At 38.7% G+C, this 18,555-nt stretch overlaps 1 protein-coding gene across 7 annotated transcripts in view; it reads right to left on the bottom strand.

Moving 5' to 3' along the window:
* The window catches only part of LOC124158759 (cyclin-dependent kinase 12), a 97,646-nt gene extending 81,127 nt beyond the window's left edge, over positions 1 to 16,519 (bottom strand). For 6 of the 7 annotated variants that reach the window (XR_006864867.1, XM_046534056.1, XM_046534054.1 and 3 more), the window contains exons 1-3: positions 16,210 to 16,519; positions 14,344 to 15,880; positions 6,174 to 7,852 (exon numbers count right to left, since the gene is read on the bottom strand). Coding sequence is in view for 6 of the 7 variants with exons in the window: in XM_046534056.1 (XP_046390012.1) it covers positions 6,174 to 7,852; positions 14,344 to 15,875 (3,211 nt within the window). In the remaining variant the exon portion in view is untranslated. Of the gene's footprint in view, positions 1 to 6,173; positions 7,853 to 14,343; positions 15,881 to 15,954; positions 16,115 to 16,209 lie in introns of those variants that run through there. The other variant, XM_046534052.1, reaches the window with a different exon arrangement.
* Between the last annotated feature and the right edge of the window lie 2,036 nt (positions 16,520 to 18,555).

Below are 18,555 nucleotides of genomic sequence, written 5' to 3' on the forward strand. Positions count from 1 at the left end.
TTTCTGCCATATTTGTACTCTCTCAACACCCTGCTAAGTATAAATGGGTGTAAACTATGACACCTTTCCCAAGAGAGAAGGAATCCAAAATTTTTGCAGCAACTACCACAGAATATTTAACATGAATACTATCAAAGAAGAAAACAGAAAAATATATACCACTAAATAAAATTAGAAAAACAAGATGAAATATGAGGAAGGGAAATGGGAGCAGACTCTTACCAACACATGACATGGAATAGAATACCCACAAAGCAATTTTGAAATTGAAAGAGGTGGACCTTGGAATCAAGAAGACCAAGTAGCTATGTATTTACAAAATAATAGAAGGAAAACAACAAGACTACATTCTTGAAACTGGACTACACATACAAAAATGCAAAGAAAAAAAGAAACAACTCCGTCAGATGGGAGACAATTAGAGATGTGCGAATAGTATCCGCGAATACTCCAATACCTCGAATACTAGAAAGTATTCAATATTCAAGATCTCGAATAATTATGCTTAAAGTACGATCTCAAATACTTTGAATTTCGTGCCATACACTGTCGCATGCACATTGTTCGTAGTTGACTAGAAATAACATCGAGGACTCTAGTTGTTTAGTGCATGCAGCACTATTATAGGCAAGTTGACGAACTATGTACATCAAATTTGCGTATAAGGCCCGTTTCACAAGGACGCAGACAGTCCGCATTCTGTGCTATGCGCGCGGGGGGCGGAGAGCAGTCGCTGTTGCTCACATAGGCACGGATGAACAGATGCAGATGTTGTTCACACAGGCACAATGTCAGCTGTGTGTAGCTTGCCAAGGTAGAAGAACATCACTTAGCCAAGTGCAATTCAAGAAATTGCTGTATACCAGGTTAGAAAAAAAACGGAAGAATTCTGCCCATCAACGTCTCCGTCTTGGGTGCACCCTATTGTGGCGCATAGAACATTAAACCTGCTTTAATGACCATATTTACTGAACTTGTGCTGATGAATATAATTTTTTCAATTATTTTCCCAGTGTCAATTACAATATCCATTGCGAGAATAAGCACTGTTATCTCCAAGCTCGCTCTAATTCCACTGACAAATCTACTGGGTCCACATCAGCCGTCCGCACAAACCTGTGTCAGTGGCCCGTACCTGTGTGGATGATCTGTGGGGCGGAGGGGCCACGTGGATGGCTCCTACACGTGCGGACGGTCCGCACTCATGTGTAAGCTTCCATTAATGTCAGTAGATCCCTATCCAGGCACAAAGTACAGACCGTCCGCGTCCATGTGAGACGGGCCTAGAGTGGTGAATAGATAGATATCGTTCGACGTGGGGGACCTAAAATGATCGGGGAAAACCCCCGAGAAGATACGTTATCTAAACTTGACCAGCCTTTACTCTAAGGAGAATTAGACATTAACTTGTAGCAGTATCTTCTTTGAAGAAATGATACTTTTTAACTTTAAAGTGGAGCTGAGAAAAATATAAGATTAGATTGAAATAATACAACCACATCTTTTAGACCTGAACAGGGTCCATTGAACAGAAAGTGAAAATGAACTAAATAAGCCCAGCCACTTTAACTATTTATTCTAAGTAGTTTACTCCCAGGAGGTAGATATTGTATGCCCTTCGTCTACCACAGTTGCCCTACAACTTTTGCAGTGTGAACATTGTCTTTTTCCAATAAGCTTTGTGGCTAATATTTGTGTCCATCTCTAGAAACCAGGTATGTAAACCTCAAGGAAAATATTTTGACACAATTTGTTTATTCTGTCTCAGTTAAAAATCATTTGTCATTGTCATATTTTGATTCATCATTAGGCTGATGACTTTATGCCAGGTATAAAGAGCTTGGTAACTGTAGTCTAGGAAAACATGAAGTGGTACAGAATGCCATGAAACTAGCTACACACAGTTAGTGAATCTCCTAAAATTTGAAGAATATGTGAATAAGTGTGGGGTGCATAAGTGAATAAGTGCATCAGAAAGACAAATGATTGAACTCAGGAGTGGCTAAAGTTCTGGACTACTATTGAGCATTTGAGAGCACCATAAAACCTTCCTCTTAAAAAAGTATAAGGCATATCAAATCACTTGCTGTGATCCATTTAGATGTCATCGGAGAAAAATTATTATATCACTACGAACAGTAACACCAGCATTTTCATTCAAGATAAAATAGCATACCAGAAATTGTTAAAACAATCCTGAGACAAAAAATATGCAATTCATGTCGAAAAAAGTGGATAAATATGCATACCATATCAAAGAAAACTGTGGCAGTGAAGAGCTTATCCCACTTGTCGGCAGTGATGATAGAATTGTAGATTTGAACAAAGATAAATTGAAAGAAATTCACTGGAGGAAATAAATTCATCATGCACGGAAATGGGCATGTCTCCTTTAAAACTCATGCAGTTGCATCCCACAGCAAATCAATGCATGCTAAAGGGAAAATGAAAGTTGAAACTTCTACTTTGAACAAAAAGGTTTGCAAAGTAATGGATAAATATTTCCTTCCAGAGCATGATTCAGAAGTTCTTGATAAAGTGAGTGATATGGATGTGCTAGTTGGGTTACTAAAAGAAAACCTGGTTACAGCAGGCAATCGGCGACAGATTATTCGGCTATAACACTAATTCCGACTTAGTGGAGTAGGAAAAAAGTAGCCACCCACTTAAATGTCAGTGAATATGCAATTTGACAAGCTAGGAAACTTCTGAGATTGAAAGGCATCATAGCCATACCAGAACCAACGAGGGGAAAAAACTTAGAAAAAACTACAGTGGACTTATTTCAGTCATTTTACCAAAATGATGAGAATAGGGTAGTTTCCTTCATCAAAGAAAACAAAAGGCATTGATGGCGATTCGTTACCCACCATTAGTGTATTCATAATACACAAATTATTTGGTTTTTGAAATACCGGTTTAGACGAATGGCAAGGGTCAAATTCTATCCTCATTTGAAAAAGGCCAGATTGGCGCCCATGCGATTCCACTCCACGTGACGTCACAGGGACCTAGTTTCTACACGAGAGGATAGGAGTTATGCATCGTCAGAGGCTACCAATGCATGCATGAGGCACAGAGCTCAGGGAAACATGTCTTAATAACCACCTATTAAAACTGGCTAAGGTCGGAAAGTTTTCTTCGCTTGATAAGGTATTAATAAACCTTTTTTAAGCCATGCGCTACCAGACAGGAAGGTACTCAGCTACCCGTTAGCATCCTGCGTCCTATCAGCGGTCAGAGCCTCGATCAAGGTCACCTACCAGGCGGGAGGGGGAACCAGAAATGCGTCGCACGGACTTTTTCCCTTCATTCCTACTTACGCGTCGCGTTTTCGCGCGCTTGAAATTTTTCACTTTTCATTTGATCGCGAAAAATAGATATCGTCATTTAAAAATCTAAAAACGTGAAATATGTACTCCAGGAGTAATAATCTTTCGATTTAGGTAATAAAAAAATAATAGGAAACCACCCTATTCCCGCCTCATGCCAGGAATGAAAGATAAGGTGAGTGTGTCCAAAAATGTCCACAAGCAAAAGAGGTTACTTCTGAGTGACCTAAATGAGCTGTATGCAGCTTTTAAATTTGAATACCTACATGTAAAAATTGGGTTTTCAAAATTCTGTCTGTTGCGACCTATATGGAGTGTGTTGGCAGGCTCCTCTGGAACCCATTATGTATGTCTCTGTGCTATCCATGTATAGAGGAGACCTACAACGGCGTAAGATATGAACCATTTTTCTGTAAAGAATGTCATTTGTAACGTGGAAACTCCAACCACACAAGGATCAGGAGGAATGTATTACTTCTCAGAGAAAGACATTAAATGTATTAACCGACCCCTGTTGGTTTTAAAAGGAAAACTTGGAATTAGCACTACTGGAAAGAAATGAAGCTCCAATGTCGCCTGAAATATTAGCTTTCTCAGAGAGTGGCCTCAGTGAAGACTTGGGTACTGTGCTATTTAACCACTAACTGATGGACAGACCAAAGTGACTATATTGTTGTTGTTGATCTATAAGTTGTGCAATATCAATCAAGTAAAACACATTAGTGAAGTTTTTGTCAATACAAAGTGGAGAAAATTAACTAGTATTGAAATGCATCCTCTATTTTGATAAACGAAGCACGCAAAAAGCCATTAATTTTACTTTTTACAGGCGGTGGGTCATACCTTGAGGAATATTATAAAAAATAATTTAGCTTGATTCACATATTGCCTCAGGTCAAAACTTGATCTTTTATAGAATCATGTTTTTGACTCAAAATTTTCTATAATCTTATGAAACATATGAGTTTAGAGAATTTTCAATATCCTTTAGGATCTTTTTCAGTAAGTATTTGGAATCCTCATGACTTCTATAGTAATCCTGCAAATGTTTATAAGAATACGATGAAAAGTATGGCTGAGACAAATTATTTCCCTCTGGAGGTATAAGTGCCTCCAGAGACCGCATTCATTGAAAAATTGCTGTTTCACCCAAAATTCAAATGGTTGTGAAAATAAAACTAGCAGAGATAGCCAAGAAATATTTAACACTTTCATTCCTACATGGAAGGATGAAAATTGCCAAGTTTCATCAAAATCTGAGTCGGAGGGTGTCATACCTGGATGAACTGACATGGAATGATCCCATTGGGACAGTAAGACCATATCCATGTGATGGAAATGAAAAGGCTTTCTGTACAAAATCTCAAAAAAGTTATAAGGGAAAAAAATGAAGAAGGCCAGGGCAGGAGACACGATAAGCCTTATATGGGAGGGGCCACAAGGAGAAAAAATGAAACAAACATGAATAAAAGAAATCAAACAAAATTTTCCCTGACAAAAATCGAGAAAAGTTTGAGGAAAAACCATATAAAGAAAGGAGCATCATAGGCTTTCAAGCAAGATAAATGGCAGAAAGATGAAAAAATTTCCTCAAGAAAGACTCAAATCCTCTGCCAGAGTATCAGGGACCTCAATCACTTGACCACCAACCACTATGGTGATAGGAATTTTAGAAGGGTATTCATTAGAGAAGGAATACCTAGTTAAAATGCCTTTCACGTTTATACTATTGGTTGTATAACACCACAATGGTAATTCATGGACACTATCTGATGGACTGCAGGTCTACCATGTTTAGAAATATTCAGAGACCTGGATTTTGGACACTAGCCGGCATGTTAATTTTAGTGTTGCCACTTTTTCACAACACAGATGGATTTCTAAAACATATGCATTTTATTCACGATTGAATATGTAAACCTTGTAATTTCCACAGATGGAAATCCTTGCTAATTACAAAGTATACTTAATCAATCACAAATCTAATATTTATTCTAATATTTCTACCTAATATTTCCACCATGCTACACCATAAGCTACAAATTAAGTATGCAATGTGAGGTATTGGAGTGGATCTAAAACTTTCAAAAATATAATACTGGCATATATTTTTCCTTTACTAACACAAAGGGATAGCCACAAGCTCAAAGAGTAAGGTTCAAATTCTTGACATATTTCCTTAGAAATTGTAGATTTGCTGGCTGAACATAACAGAAGTTAACACATGTTTCTATTATTATGTAATCGATTATCATAAGGAGGCATAGGGAAAGATTAGCATATACGTAATAATAAAAATCCTACAATACAATTATACTTTGAAAGGTGTGTTTAGGTAGCCTAGATGGCACCTTAGTGCAAATATGGTCTGCTGGTCAAAATAGAACCCCTGATACTTCAATATATGAGTGGGTTGTAAGCCAAGGGGTACAAGTGATTTCTTTTTCTATACAGAGTTAGGTACAGAAATTAGGTATAGAAAACAAATGAGATCAATTAAATACTAAGTAGTGCATTAGATTTTCGACTCGATGTCAGCACAGAACAGAGACTTACTCGTTTCCCTTGGCAACCAGGTTTTTGTGTATTTATTCTAACAATTGACTTTACCTAACTCTGTTGAGAAAAAAATCACTTATACCCCTTGGCTTCCAACCCAATCATTTATAATTGCAATGTTTGTTCTTATACCAAATGTATACACAATGCTGCAAGTTGGTGCAGCATTCATCAGCTGAGATAACAATCAAGTTCAATATTTCAGAATAGTCCATGAGATTAATGATTATCCTCACATAAAGGGATATTACAACAAAATAGAATAGTAAATTTTAATCTTACCTGGTGGCATTGGCAGATCCCTAATTCCTCGTCTCGGCGGAGTTCTAATTAATTCAGGTTCAGGGCTGGCTGACAAACTAGGAGGCGAGTCTATACTTTCAAAATCACTTTGATTAATTCCAGGGGGCATTGGCAATTTTGTGAGGCTCTTCGGTTTTGACATGTTGTCCAACTGGCTTTGAGTAGGAATTTTAGTATCAGCCTTCATCTCTGCTCTTAATTTCTGTTCTAAAGCATTCTTTTTCTCCATCATAATTCGGATGTCCTGCTTTAACCCTGCAATAATACTAGGGTCCATGCCCACTTTGGGAAACACAGAAGTTAATGGATGAATATGCTGAGAACTAATATTTGGTTGAGTAATGGGAAGAGCACCTGAAATCACTGTTGTATTATCAACTGCACCAACAGGAACAGTTGCAGCGTCCACTGCAGCCCTCACTGGTGTGGTAGACTGAACAACAGGAATGGGAAGGGTGACAGGGACTGAAAGAAGTGGGGGAATTACAGGCACCTGAGGAGGAAGTTCTGCTTGACCAGGTATAACAGCAACCGGAGTTGAATACGATGCTACAGGGGTGGTCACTGCAGTTGTGGAAGGTGTTGATGGTCCTGCAGATGGGAATTTTGCTGAAGAGGTTTCACAAGGGATAGGGATACTGTTCACATCCATGACCTGAGAAACTGGAGGATTTGATTGGGGCATTGGTTCTAATGAGGGTTGAGCTGACGCTGGCAAGGATTCTTCAGAAGGTTCTTTGTCCAAGTCAACTATTTCAATTGAATTCTCCTCTTTGGCCTTCTCTTTCTCTTTGAAAGCAGCCAGTCTCTTCATGGCCAATTCACGCATGTTCTTGTCCTTGACAAGTTCCGCAAAGAGGCTAGTCTCACTCATTTTGGCCTGCTCACGCAAGACCTTGGCACTGGGGGTGGCATGCGAATGTCGATGGTGACGATGGTGGTGATGATGGGATGGAGATCTGGGCGATGGACTAGAGGGGGACCTTCGCTTCGAAGAACTACGGGCCGCACTTCCAGAGCTAGTACCCGACCTACGATTCCTAGTGGGAGTACGACTGCGGCTTCGAGACCGTGCTCGCGATCGGCCCCAGCTGGGCGACCGCGACCACCTACGGGACCTGGGTGACCTCGGGCTACGGGGCCGTGGGGATCGAGGGCTCCTTGGCCTGGGAGAACGCGGACTCCTGGGTCGTGGCGACCTTGGACTCCGCGGTCTGGGTGAGCGTGGGCTTCTTGGCCGAGGCGATCTGGGGCTCCTAGGTCTAGGGGACCTTGGGCTCCTTGGCCGAGGAGTACGAGGACCCCCACTTCTCGGAGATCTCGGGCTTCTAGGTCGAGGGGACCGGGGACTTCTGGGCCGGGGCGATCTAGGGCTGCGCGGTCGAGGAGACCTTGGACTCCGGGGTCGAGGAGATCGTGGGCTTCGTGGCCTGGGGGATCTGGGGCTCCGTGGACGTGGGGCTCGAGGACTGCGGGGTCTGGGCGATCGTGGGCTACGTGGCCTTGGACTGCGAGGACTTCTTGGTCGTGGAGATCTGGGGCTGCGAGGACGTGGAGATCTTGGTCTGGGAGAGCGACTTCTTGATCTTGAACGCCTCCATCTTGGCAGGCTGCGGCTTCTGGATCGAGTGATTGACCTACTGAATGCTCTCCTTAGCCTTTAGTAAGAAAAAAAAGAACGATGTCACAACCAGCATAGATGTTAGATAGACAGGACATACAAACCGACAAATTTTCCAGAAGAGTTTTAATAAATGTTTGACAACATTCACAAGGTCATATTTGAACTAAAACGACAGTTTCAAATTTTATTTTAAATAATAAAGTAATTTGAGAGGTGTAAATTAGCCAAGGAAAAATTAATAGCATACGTTTTCACTGATTTTAGGTGTCATAATGTCCAAGGTGAAAGTACAACATTCCAGGACAGGCAGCGAAATGCTGACCAACTGCTGGTAAATGGAAAGTTCCTGATCAAGTGATTTTTCATTGAGGGCATGTTTCATGTTCTTCTGCAGAATCATTAATGACAGTCACCGATTCTCAGTCTACAAGAAATGTATTTTTTACACATTTTACATACAAAACATTTTTTGGCTTAATAGTTTGAAAATGATTGCATTATTTTACAGAATGCTTATTATGTACGCATTATTGAGAGCATTTATCCAGCAATTTCGCCCCAGCATGCAGTTTCATGCAATTAATATTCACCCAGGGGAAAAAGGCTAATCTTTATTGAGGTATTTGAGAACCTTACTCCAAGATTAAACATTCGACATAATCGTTCTTACATTCACAAATGCATTGTGTAGGAAAGTTGAGGGAAAGTTACTAATTGGACTTATTATTGGCATTATTTAAATACCCAAAATATGAGCCATGTGTTGTCTTGTGGAAAAGTGGCCCTAAAGTGTATTCTAGATTGTACAATTCAGTCACAATAAAGTTAAATCAACAAGTACATAAGTGTGTAGTTCAAAGGGGGCAAGTTCTCCAAAGGGGAATCGGGTTGGTGTGGTGGCCAGTGCGTTCACTTCACACATCCTGGCAGTAGCAGAGAATTTTCAGAGGTCAATCAATCCCTGCTTGAGTGTTATGAAGAGTAAACGTCTAGCACTACTCAATCTGTTGACAGAACAGGTAGGGTGAGTTCAACAGCCTCAACACTGAAGCAGAAAAGTAGTCTCTTATGGCCATAATGTTAGGGATCTCATCACAGGTACAAAACCAATTATTGTGTTGGTTTACGGGAATGGGAAGATTTGCAGCAGTGACCAACCCCAGACTTTCAACTGAAAACCCTTCACAAGATTTCACTCAACTCCAAGGAAACTTTGCAAGTGTTGAAGGGGCTATGTTAAATTCGTCTTGGTTGAGATAAGCCACTTATCACATTCACACATGCAAATGTATACAACACTCACTCCTTGGACTCAACTCTGGGAGAAAATCCTTGGATTCAAGAGATGGTATAGGTTACATGGTCAGGATAAGTTGTCCGGTTTTAAAATCTAAGATTTCCATTTCACAGTTGAAGGTTGGTTCTTCACATCAACACAACATAAGTGACGTTTGTTGATCTGATGAATCGACCCTGAACTGTGTAGAGGAGGAAATCTTTAATAGCAAAGCTGGTCCACTTATTTAGACCAGGATGCCCATACCACTGAGTCTTTTACCTTGAGTACCTTTGAGTCCAAGTATTTTCTCCCCAAGTACAGCTCAAAGAGTGAGTGTTGTATGTACGTGTGTCAGTGAGTAGTATCTCAACCAAGGCAACCTTTGCAAGAACCCTTCAACCCTTGCAAGGTTTCCTTCAAGATGAGTGAGTGCTTCTGAAGGATTTCCGGTTGAGAGGCTGGGGATTTAATGCAGTATTTTGTTTTGCACCAGTGATGTGACCTTACAGCCACTGGGGACTACTTTTCTGTTTCACTAGTATGCCATTTGGGACGTTGTGCCCTTGTCATCATCCCCTTTCGACAAGAGAAGGCTAATGCTGATCCAGGTTTATCTCCACACTGCCTTTATAACCCAACCCACATGAAAAAAAATGACCTTGGCTTTTGGTCGCCTCTTCCAAATACAATATCAGTTCTCCAAAGGATGATATACTTAAGGATTATATACTTCAGGGTTAATTTTGTACAGAAAAAATTTATTTGAAACTGCTGAATGATGATAAATAAAGATTGTTTGGGCTGGCAATCCATGTCCCATAACTAACCGGAATTAAAACATGACTTTGAAGGTATTTTAATCCCCAAAGCAAGCAACTAATACAGAGAAATAATAATAAGAGTTCATTAAATTAGGGTCTGCACTATCATTTCACAAGATCAAGGACACAACATTGTTCCCCAGGCAAATAAATCACTAAAAATACAATAATACCAATAGTTCAAAATTGACTTGACTAGATTATCAAAAGTTGAAAACAGCATTATGAGAAATGCAATATGATATCACATGCTGTCTAAAGTTGAGATTGAAATGTTTTCAGAAATTTGCAGTTTGATTCAGCAAAACATTTTCAGGTGACACCACAAAACAGCAATGCCAATGTCATTTGAAGATGCTTCACAACAGCAACTACTATGGTGTTAAGTACCAAAATATTTTACATAACAGCAATTCTGTTCTTCCCCATTTTCCCAGTAAGATGATTCTAGCAATGAAAGCCACAACCTGCCTCATTGTATATGAAACATCAAAATTAGAACATTTCAGCTTCTAAGCTAGAGGACAATCTGTTCTGTATTCTTAACACACATGTAATTACATAGCATTTTAGAATGCAAATTTAGTTGCATTTAAGGATCCAGAACAAAAGTAAAATTAACATAAAATGATTAAGACTACAAGTTCTAATGTCAGTATTTACCTTAAGACTTAAAATACAATAGTTTTCAACTCACATAACCAATCAAATAAAAAAATGCATCTTTCAAAGGAGTTTTCAAATCCAAAATAAAAATACCACACTGAGGTTACTCCAGTAAACTGCAATTTCTTCCAGTATGCAAAAATCTAAGACACTACATACCAAAATATTTCAACTCGGGATTGGGTGTGCAGGAAATTTTCAATAATATTGAACAATTTTGACAGTCGTACAATCCATTTGCTATGAAAACGGTTTGAAAATTTCAATCATACCAAATCTTCGGGGAAAGGAAGTTGTTGTGTTGTTTATAAGTACTTGGAATTACCCCATTCCAAATAAATTCACGCAATCCCTACCCCATTAGGGATGACAAGTAAAAACAATGACACATTAATAAAATGACCAAATACATCACATTAAATGAAAGTTAAAAGAAGCGGAGGATATAGATGTGTACCAGTTAAATAACAAAAAAGAGAGTTAATATTTATGTTCTAAATAAAAGCTATATGTACTTAATGCTGAACAATATTTTTGCTAATTTAAGATAGTAGTTTTAATGCCCATAACAGGAATTACATCTCTTTAAAAAAAAAAAAAAAAAAAAAAGGCTATCCATGAATGACGTCTGACACAATGAAAAGCCCTAAGTACTTGGACAAACCATTTTTCTTTACCCATCACCACTACAATCACAGTTTGATCAGAATCGAGTATGATAACCATACTTAGTTCATAGAGATAAATATGATGGTATTGCAGAATACAAAACTAAATAAGCACCCATACTGATTTCATGAAGTTGTAAGTACTGTACACAAGTATTTCACATCTTCAGTGATAAAATATGTCGACACATGACATTCAGGTCTTATCTTACAATTATAAGAAAGAATGGTTTAATATGTTGGGGCTAAAACAAGATTGGCAAATTCAAATTCCATGACTTTTATTGGGCAAAAATTTTCATTTCCCTGATATTTTCATCACCCTCTCAATCCAATCACCACTGGCCTGTAATTCATGTTTGCTCATGTAATACATACCACTCTCCTTACATTATTCTGAGTGGCTTGAATTGTTGACAGAAATATTCAGAGGATAATTAACCAATTTTTTCAATGTCAAAGAAACAAGCTCTTTGTCAGCTGAGAGCAATCCAGTTTTCTTTTTTTGCTATTTTTCTTTTTTTGCTATGATAAATTTTCCCAGATGCCACGGACGAGATTCCTCATTTCCCCCACCCATCAAATCCCTGCCAAAGCAGCATGCGCGAACAAATTGAATAACCTCATAAAATTACATGCAAAAATAATGCAAGTACCAATTTATAGCCTCATGTTTAACTAATTATAAAATGATCAAAAGGAACAACATAAAAAACAACTTTTCCAATGAAATCCCTGGTGTAATGCAAAAACATCTATCAGATTAAATTATACAGATCTCTTTTCCCAAAAATGTTGTTCAGTCCTTCCAGTCCCAAAATTGATTTACTTTAACTTACAAAGACTAGGTTTCCACATGGTCCACCGATATATATATCAAGGACCAATTTCAAGAAGACAGAATTGAATGAAAATGGAGACTTTTCGATGGTACACATACAAGTTGCCTCTACTACAGCCACTAAGGTATTTATGAACCGTTGTGCAATTGACACAAAACAAAGAGTTATAATTGAACTCAATTGAGGATTGCTGAAATTGCACCATTTATCTACCTGTGTGCATCAAGAAGACCTCCACTGATTGTGAGAGGAGGGTCTCTCAAATATCACAGGGTGTTGACTATTAAAAATGAAATTTCAATGCTATAGACAAAAGAAAATTTGTATATGCCACGTAGCTGAGAACTCATTTTTTCTTTAATCACATTTTCTAATCAACAAGGCTTTTTGAAGCTCTAAAATGGGAAGAAAATAAATTTTTTTTTAATGTGGGCCCAAATAATCTAAGGTGAAATTCCTTGTATTTTAGCACACATCCAAGAAAACTTAGTCAATCCATAGACAGTAGGTATTTTCTAAAACCACATTTCACTGAATATTGTACATCATCAGGCCATGAAGCTGATTTTTTCTTACAAGGGATTTACCCCTCTATAAGTAAAAGGATCTCACGTATTCAATAAAACTGGGTCATGAAGTAATCATCAGCCCGAAAAAGTTTTTTCAGTACCTTGCATTCATAGAAAAATTGCATAGGTAATAGACATAACTACATAAAATCAACTGATTATTATGGCATTGCTGATTCGAAATGCAGATTAAAATGAAAACAAACAAATTAAGTATAGAAGAAATACATCATGTATCTATATATACATCTACACACGAGGATTTCTTTTAAATGCTATATCACTGAAATAAATAAATAATTAACATCATATATATATTACTTTTTTGAGAATACGGGACTCCCATAAATAATAAAAAATAACAAACTAATAAATGCAATGAAATGTTATCAAACCAGGTTCTTGTAATTAATTGCATGAGATAAATAGCAAGCAGAATGGTATGCAACCTTTACAGTCGAATTCTCAGAACTGAAGAGCTCTCCCAACATGAGATTAACAGAAAACTGATGTACTGAACCTGTTAAACATGAAGTAGCAAGTTAGAGAGGGCTGGGTTTTCAGCCATCTTGGGTTCGTTCTTTGAAACTTTACAGTCAAGTTATTCATCCCCGGAATATTTCCTATAATAATACATAAGATCTTAATCTAATTATGGTTTATTCCCTCGAAAAGAAATACAATTCTACTCATGCACCACCTTTAATGGTATGGATTAAATTCGCATTGGGACAAAAAAAATGAAGTGGAAATTATTACTCCATGATATTTCAGTGCAGTGATCTGACTATCTTTTCCTTTATTACATTTCTTACGTGGACTATCTATACACGTTATATGATAACATGTAAGCAAAACATTATTTATACCCCTTACTTACTGCATATCATTTTCGATAAGTTATCTTCCGTCATTTCATCTACTGCTTTATATACCCAGAGGATGATTACAAGTTCAACTTGACAGGGCCTAAGATTAACAAAACACGTTGAAAACAGGACCAACACTATACTTCCAAAAAATCATTTATAAATCTAATGACCGTTTTAAAATTGGGCTTCACAATTTCAATAATACTTATTATTACAATTTAAGGAATATATACATGTAAAAAACAAAACGTTACGTAGGCAGTCTGGACCACGCACAGATAATTTAACCAATACTTGTAGTAGCCAATTTAGATTAGGGGAAAGTAAAAACTGAAGCCATTTAACTTGCTATCGTTTACCGATGTAAAATTCAGTTTGTTCATTTATTTAAAAGTGATTAATTACAAACCTTCATCGTTAATTTTATTTGAGAGTAGAAAAACATAGGCACAAAGGATATTATCATGGATGCTACAATTATGGGGGCGAAAGTGTAATATCACCAAGGAATATGGAAGCTGGTACTTCACTTTTTAGTGGGTAAACTGCTTCCTTTCCAGCTATTCAAACCTTCGGATTGCCTTTTACTCTATACCAAAGGATTTCAAAACTTTCTAACCGAACAATTACAAACCTTTTGGAGTTAAATGGACCAACCTCTATGACATCTAACATAATGAATTGAGTGCCTTGCACAATATTCAAATGGTGCTATACTACTACTAAATAGACATGGGAACAACACATCAAATGATGAGAAATCCGAGCCTTTACACAACCACCACCAAAATTTTTAGCGGGTACTCACCTTATTGGCGACCTAGACCGGGTCCGACTCTTCCTTGGCTTGTCCCTCCTACTTCGATGGTTCCGACTGGAGGTTTTCCTACGTTTCGCAGGAGATGAGGTCTTGGGTGCTGACTGTGGTAAAGGTGCTGGGGACACACTTCTGTAGGGCATATGTCCTTCAGTGCTTGCAGATCGCCGAGATGATGAAGACAAGGTGCACGATCGACTCAACAACAACGGTTGCATTTGCCCAACAAGTTTTTCGTACGCTTTTGGAGGCAGTGGCGGAGTGTGTGGAGAAGCAGGACTGGGGGGACCTCGTCTCATGTGAGGGGAACTGGAAGGTATTGGGGGGCTATAACCACCAGGGGCTTCACCACCCCTTCTAGGGGTCGCACCACCCGAAGTGGGAAACGAATCCGAATCCCTAGGGCTGGCGCTTCCTAACCGCCGTCTCTTATCTTGAAAGCCATGAATGGAAACGTCATCGATACCGCCGCTGGATTTCCAGCTATCGGTTTGAGCAGTTCTTGCCTCAGCAGAAGAAACGGCACCATCAGCCTCAGCGATATTGTTACTAGCTGGACTGAGACTGCGAGACTGTCGAAATTTCCGTTTTTTCCGCCTATTAGGGGAAGACTTCAGCTTTTTCCTTTCCTTCTCATGCCTGTGCTTCTTGTCTTTCCTGTCCTTACGGTCTCGTTTGCGGTCCAAGGGCTCAGTGTTGATACCATCTTTAGATTTCCTAAAATCGGGCACCCTAGGTGACGTGCTTGGTTCCAAGCCTTTTTCATTACCAGGGGCATAGGGCGAACCACTTCGGGAGATTTGCTTGTCCGGATTAACTGATGCAGCTGGGGATAGCAAACGATCCCTCAAGTCTCCTTTGGGGTGCTCTAACGGAGTTAGACTCCTATCACGCTGATGCTTATCACTTCTCCTGCCAGGCGAAAGAGAGATATTCTTTGATCGATGCCGTTCACTCTTACAGTCTTCCCTAGGAGATATTACTTTGTCCTTAGTCTTAATACTTTTAGTCATGAGCGAATCACTTCGAACAGGCGAGGGTGTGAGATTCCTATCGCGTTTTTCAACTCGCACTGGCGCAGGAGAAAGGTCCCTGCCATGACGCCTACCAATGTCATCGGAATATTTCATTTTGGACTTTCTACGGCGCTTTTTTGGCACAGGGCTCACTTCACCTTCACTCAAACTTGCACGCATACTATCATCACTTTGTATCTCTCCAGCCTCCGGCTCTGAGAGATCTTCTGAACTAACGTCAGAGTACTCAACCAGAGGCTTGAGAGGAACACCAGGGCACTCAAAACCATCACTCTTGGAATGTCTTTTTTTCTTGTTTCTCTTGGCTAATTTTTTGTGTTTACGTTTCTTGTCCTTGTACGATGCACTCGAATCATAATTACCTACACCTTGCTTGTCTAAGTCACTCCCACGAGTTGAAACTTCTGATTTGGGACTAGCATAATTAGAACGTCTGCGATCCAAAGATGTTCTTCCATTCCTTTCTGTATCTTTACCACTAGGCATGACAACTGCAATAAAACCAAGGAATTATTAGACCGTGTACAATGAAAAAAACACATAGGATGTAATCAATTGAACTCACAGTATCTATATAAGATGCACAATGATACTCTCTAAACCAAATTAATCACTCCAAGTACTCGTCTACAACTTGCACATAGTAATAACCCTACAAAATCCACACGCAGTTATGCACTACCTGCACATCACATTTCGGTCCGCCATCTTAACTTCAGTGACGAGGTTAATAATCACGTTAAATATATTTCATACAGATAACATCAGCAACATAAACTCAATGTTGGCTTATTCTTTACAATTATTTTCATATACTTACTTGAATTGCAGCTTTTATATCCGAATCTCCTTCACGTATACACGGAAGGTTATTCCTTCATCGAGCAACGTTCAATGGCAACCGAAGGAGGAAACATTACTTCAAATTGCAAGACCCAATAAAGGAAATTTAGTTCGATTTATGTTATCCATAGATATATTAAATACTATAATTTTTATATTTAATTTCAATTTTTATAGATTGTCAAAATTGCATCTGATTTCTTTGGATTTCGTCGCTGACGAATACAAGAACGTGATAGACGCCGTCCTACCTGCTCATACATTAGTGACGTCAAACAACTAGTGCGCAATGCAGGAGACAACTGACAGCTGAAACACGAAATTATACTCCGAGTAGCCATTTTTCATCCAAATTTACGCTCCCTTTTCAATTTCGTTTTAACCTTTGTAACCTTTAACCTTTAGTCCTTGTTGATTACTATTAAAATCTTAAGAAAAGCATAAAAAGATCAGAAAAAAGCTAGCAATTTTTTATTTTTTTTACCAAGTGACAATTTTTCTGGATCCAATAGATCCAATCTTCCTCAATAAAACAAAAATACTATTGCTATTACTCAGAGATTGCTATGGAATCATCAATAGAAATTAATTTAAAACTCCATTGCCTGTAATAGACAGGAAGAATTAAAATAAATGTTATCTCCATGTTCAAAAATAAGAAAAAATATTGGAGCACACATATATTGAGATTTTAAAGTTTTTCCTTAGCATTTATTTGTATTCCACTTTTTAGCTGCATACAGCTCATGAGGCTATTGCCTCACCTGCTCCTGATAACCCCTTTAGCTGCGGGAGTAGATGATTTTAGCTGCCAGTCTGTATGGGGGAGAACCAAGAAATATTTTTCCCTCTAGCCTGGCCAAATGTCTCGCAAGGATTGAACCCTTATAATCCGGGTAAACCCTTCATGGGCATACTCAGCTAGGAGCAGGAGGGGGCAGCCACAGCAGCCCCCCCCCCTGGAAGCAAAAATCGCAAATGTCTTTCAGGAAAATAATATTTTTTAAGAAAATAATTTTAAAAACTAATAAAGAGCAGTTTCCTTAAAATGTTGGTTTCATTCACCTTTTCCATTCTTAAATCTTACCTATAACTAGAAAACCCCCCCCCCCTTAGTTTTGATCCTATGTACGCCCTTGAAACCCTTCTTTCTTTCTTACTTTTGGATGGGCCTATATTTGGGCACTCGTCATTGGCATATTAGCAGCGTGGAGTGGAGAAGAAACAATAAAAAATGGGCAGTATGATAGGAAATGCCACCCCCTGCTGTGAAGGATGGCCATAGAGAGTTAAGCAGCATAAGCAATCGCCACAGCGGGGGAATGTGGACTTGGGCTCCACCCAGGTAACAGTAAAATTTTGGGAAACTGCTGTAGATAATCGAGCAATGGTGAAACATTTTTCCTGCTGCCAGCACACAAAATGTTTCCGCAGTCTAAGGATTAATCACACCTGTCAAAACCTGTACACCAGCAAAATTTTCCTCAAATTCACAGCTAAGTAACTGTGGGTGATTCTTTAATAACTATTTATTATTCAGATAGATGATAATCACGCTTACTTTTCAACAGTTCATTCTCCCCACTTAATTTTCTTTAACATGAATTAAAATCATTACATACTCCCATCATTTACAAATAAAGTACGAGTAATATCAAAGAACCATACCTGATTTAAGACAACTGAAGTTTCCTCTAGGCAGATGACAGTGAAGCATCAATGGTTAAACTATACTTCTTCAAACAGGAATACCACAAGGATCGATCAAAGAGAGAATTTCAATGTTTATCGATGTATTTCCTGCAAATGGGGAGATTTAAAGTAATCAAGTGCATACCTACATAATCCTTTCTAAAACTCCCAAGATAATACACCCACCAGATCAAAGAAAGTAAAGTTCTGTCAGCTCTTATACCTTTTATACTTTACTTGCCAGTGGTGCCGACTACATGGGGCCTGAGGGGTCTCGAGCCCCCTCAAAAATTTGTTATCGGTGTGAGGAAAAAATGTGTCAGGCTTGTCGATCTTCCCCAGAGTGTCCAGATATCGAGATTCGAGTTATCAGGGTTCTGATGTTGATCATATGACTCTTCTAAAATGCTTAAAAAACTTAAAACTCACTACTTATAAAATTTACCGGGCCAAGATCCCCGGTTTGGGCCCCCCCAATGTTTTTTGTAAGCTGACATCCCTGTCACTTGCTCACAATGTCTGTGTCATCTTGCCATCAACAAGAGTTATTTCCATAAACAAAAAAATCGTAGGAATCACAAAGTATAAATTCAACTTAATCAATGAATACAACAGATTAAGGTATTCATGG

This window comes from Ischnura elegans, chromosome 5, assembly GCF_921293095.1.
Source record: "Ischnura elegans chromosome 5, ioIscEleg1.1, whole genome shotgun sequence".
NCBI classification, from domain to species: Eukaryota; Metazoa; Arthropoda; class Insecta; order Odonata; family Coenagrionidae; genus Ischnura; species Ischnura elegans.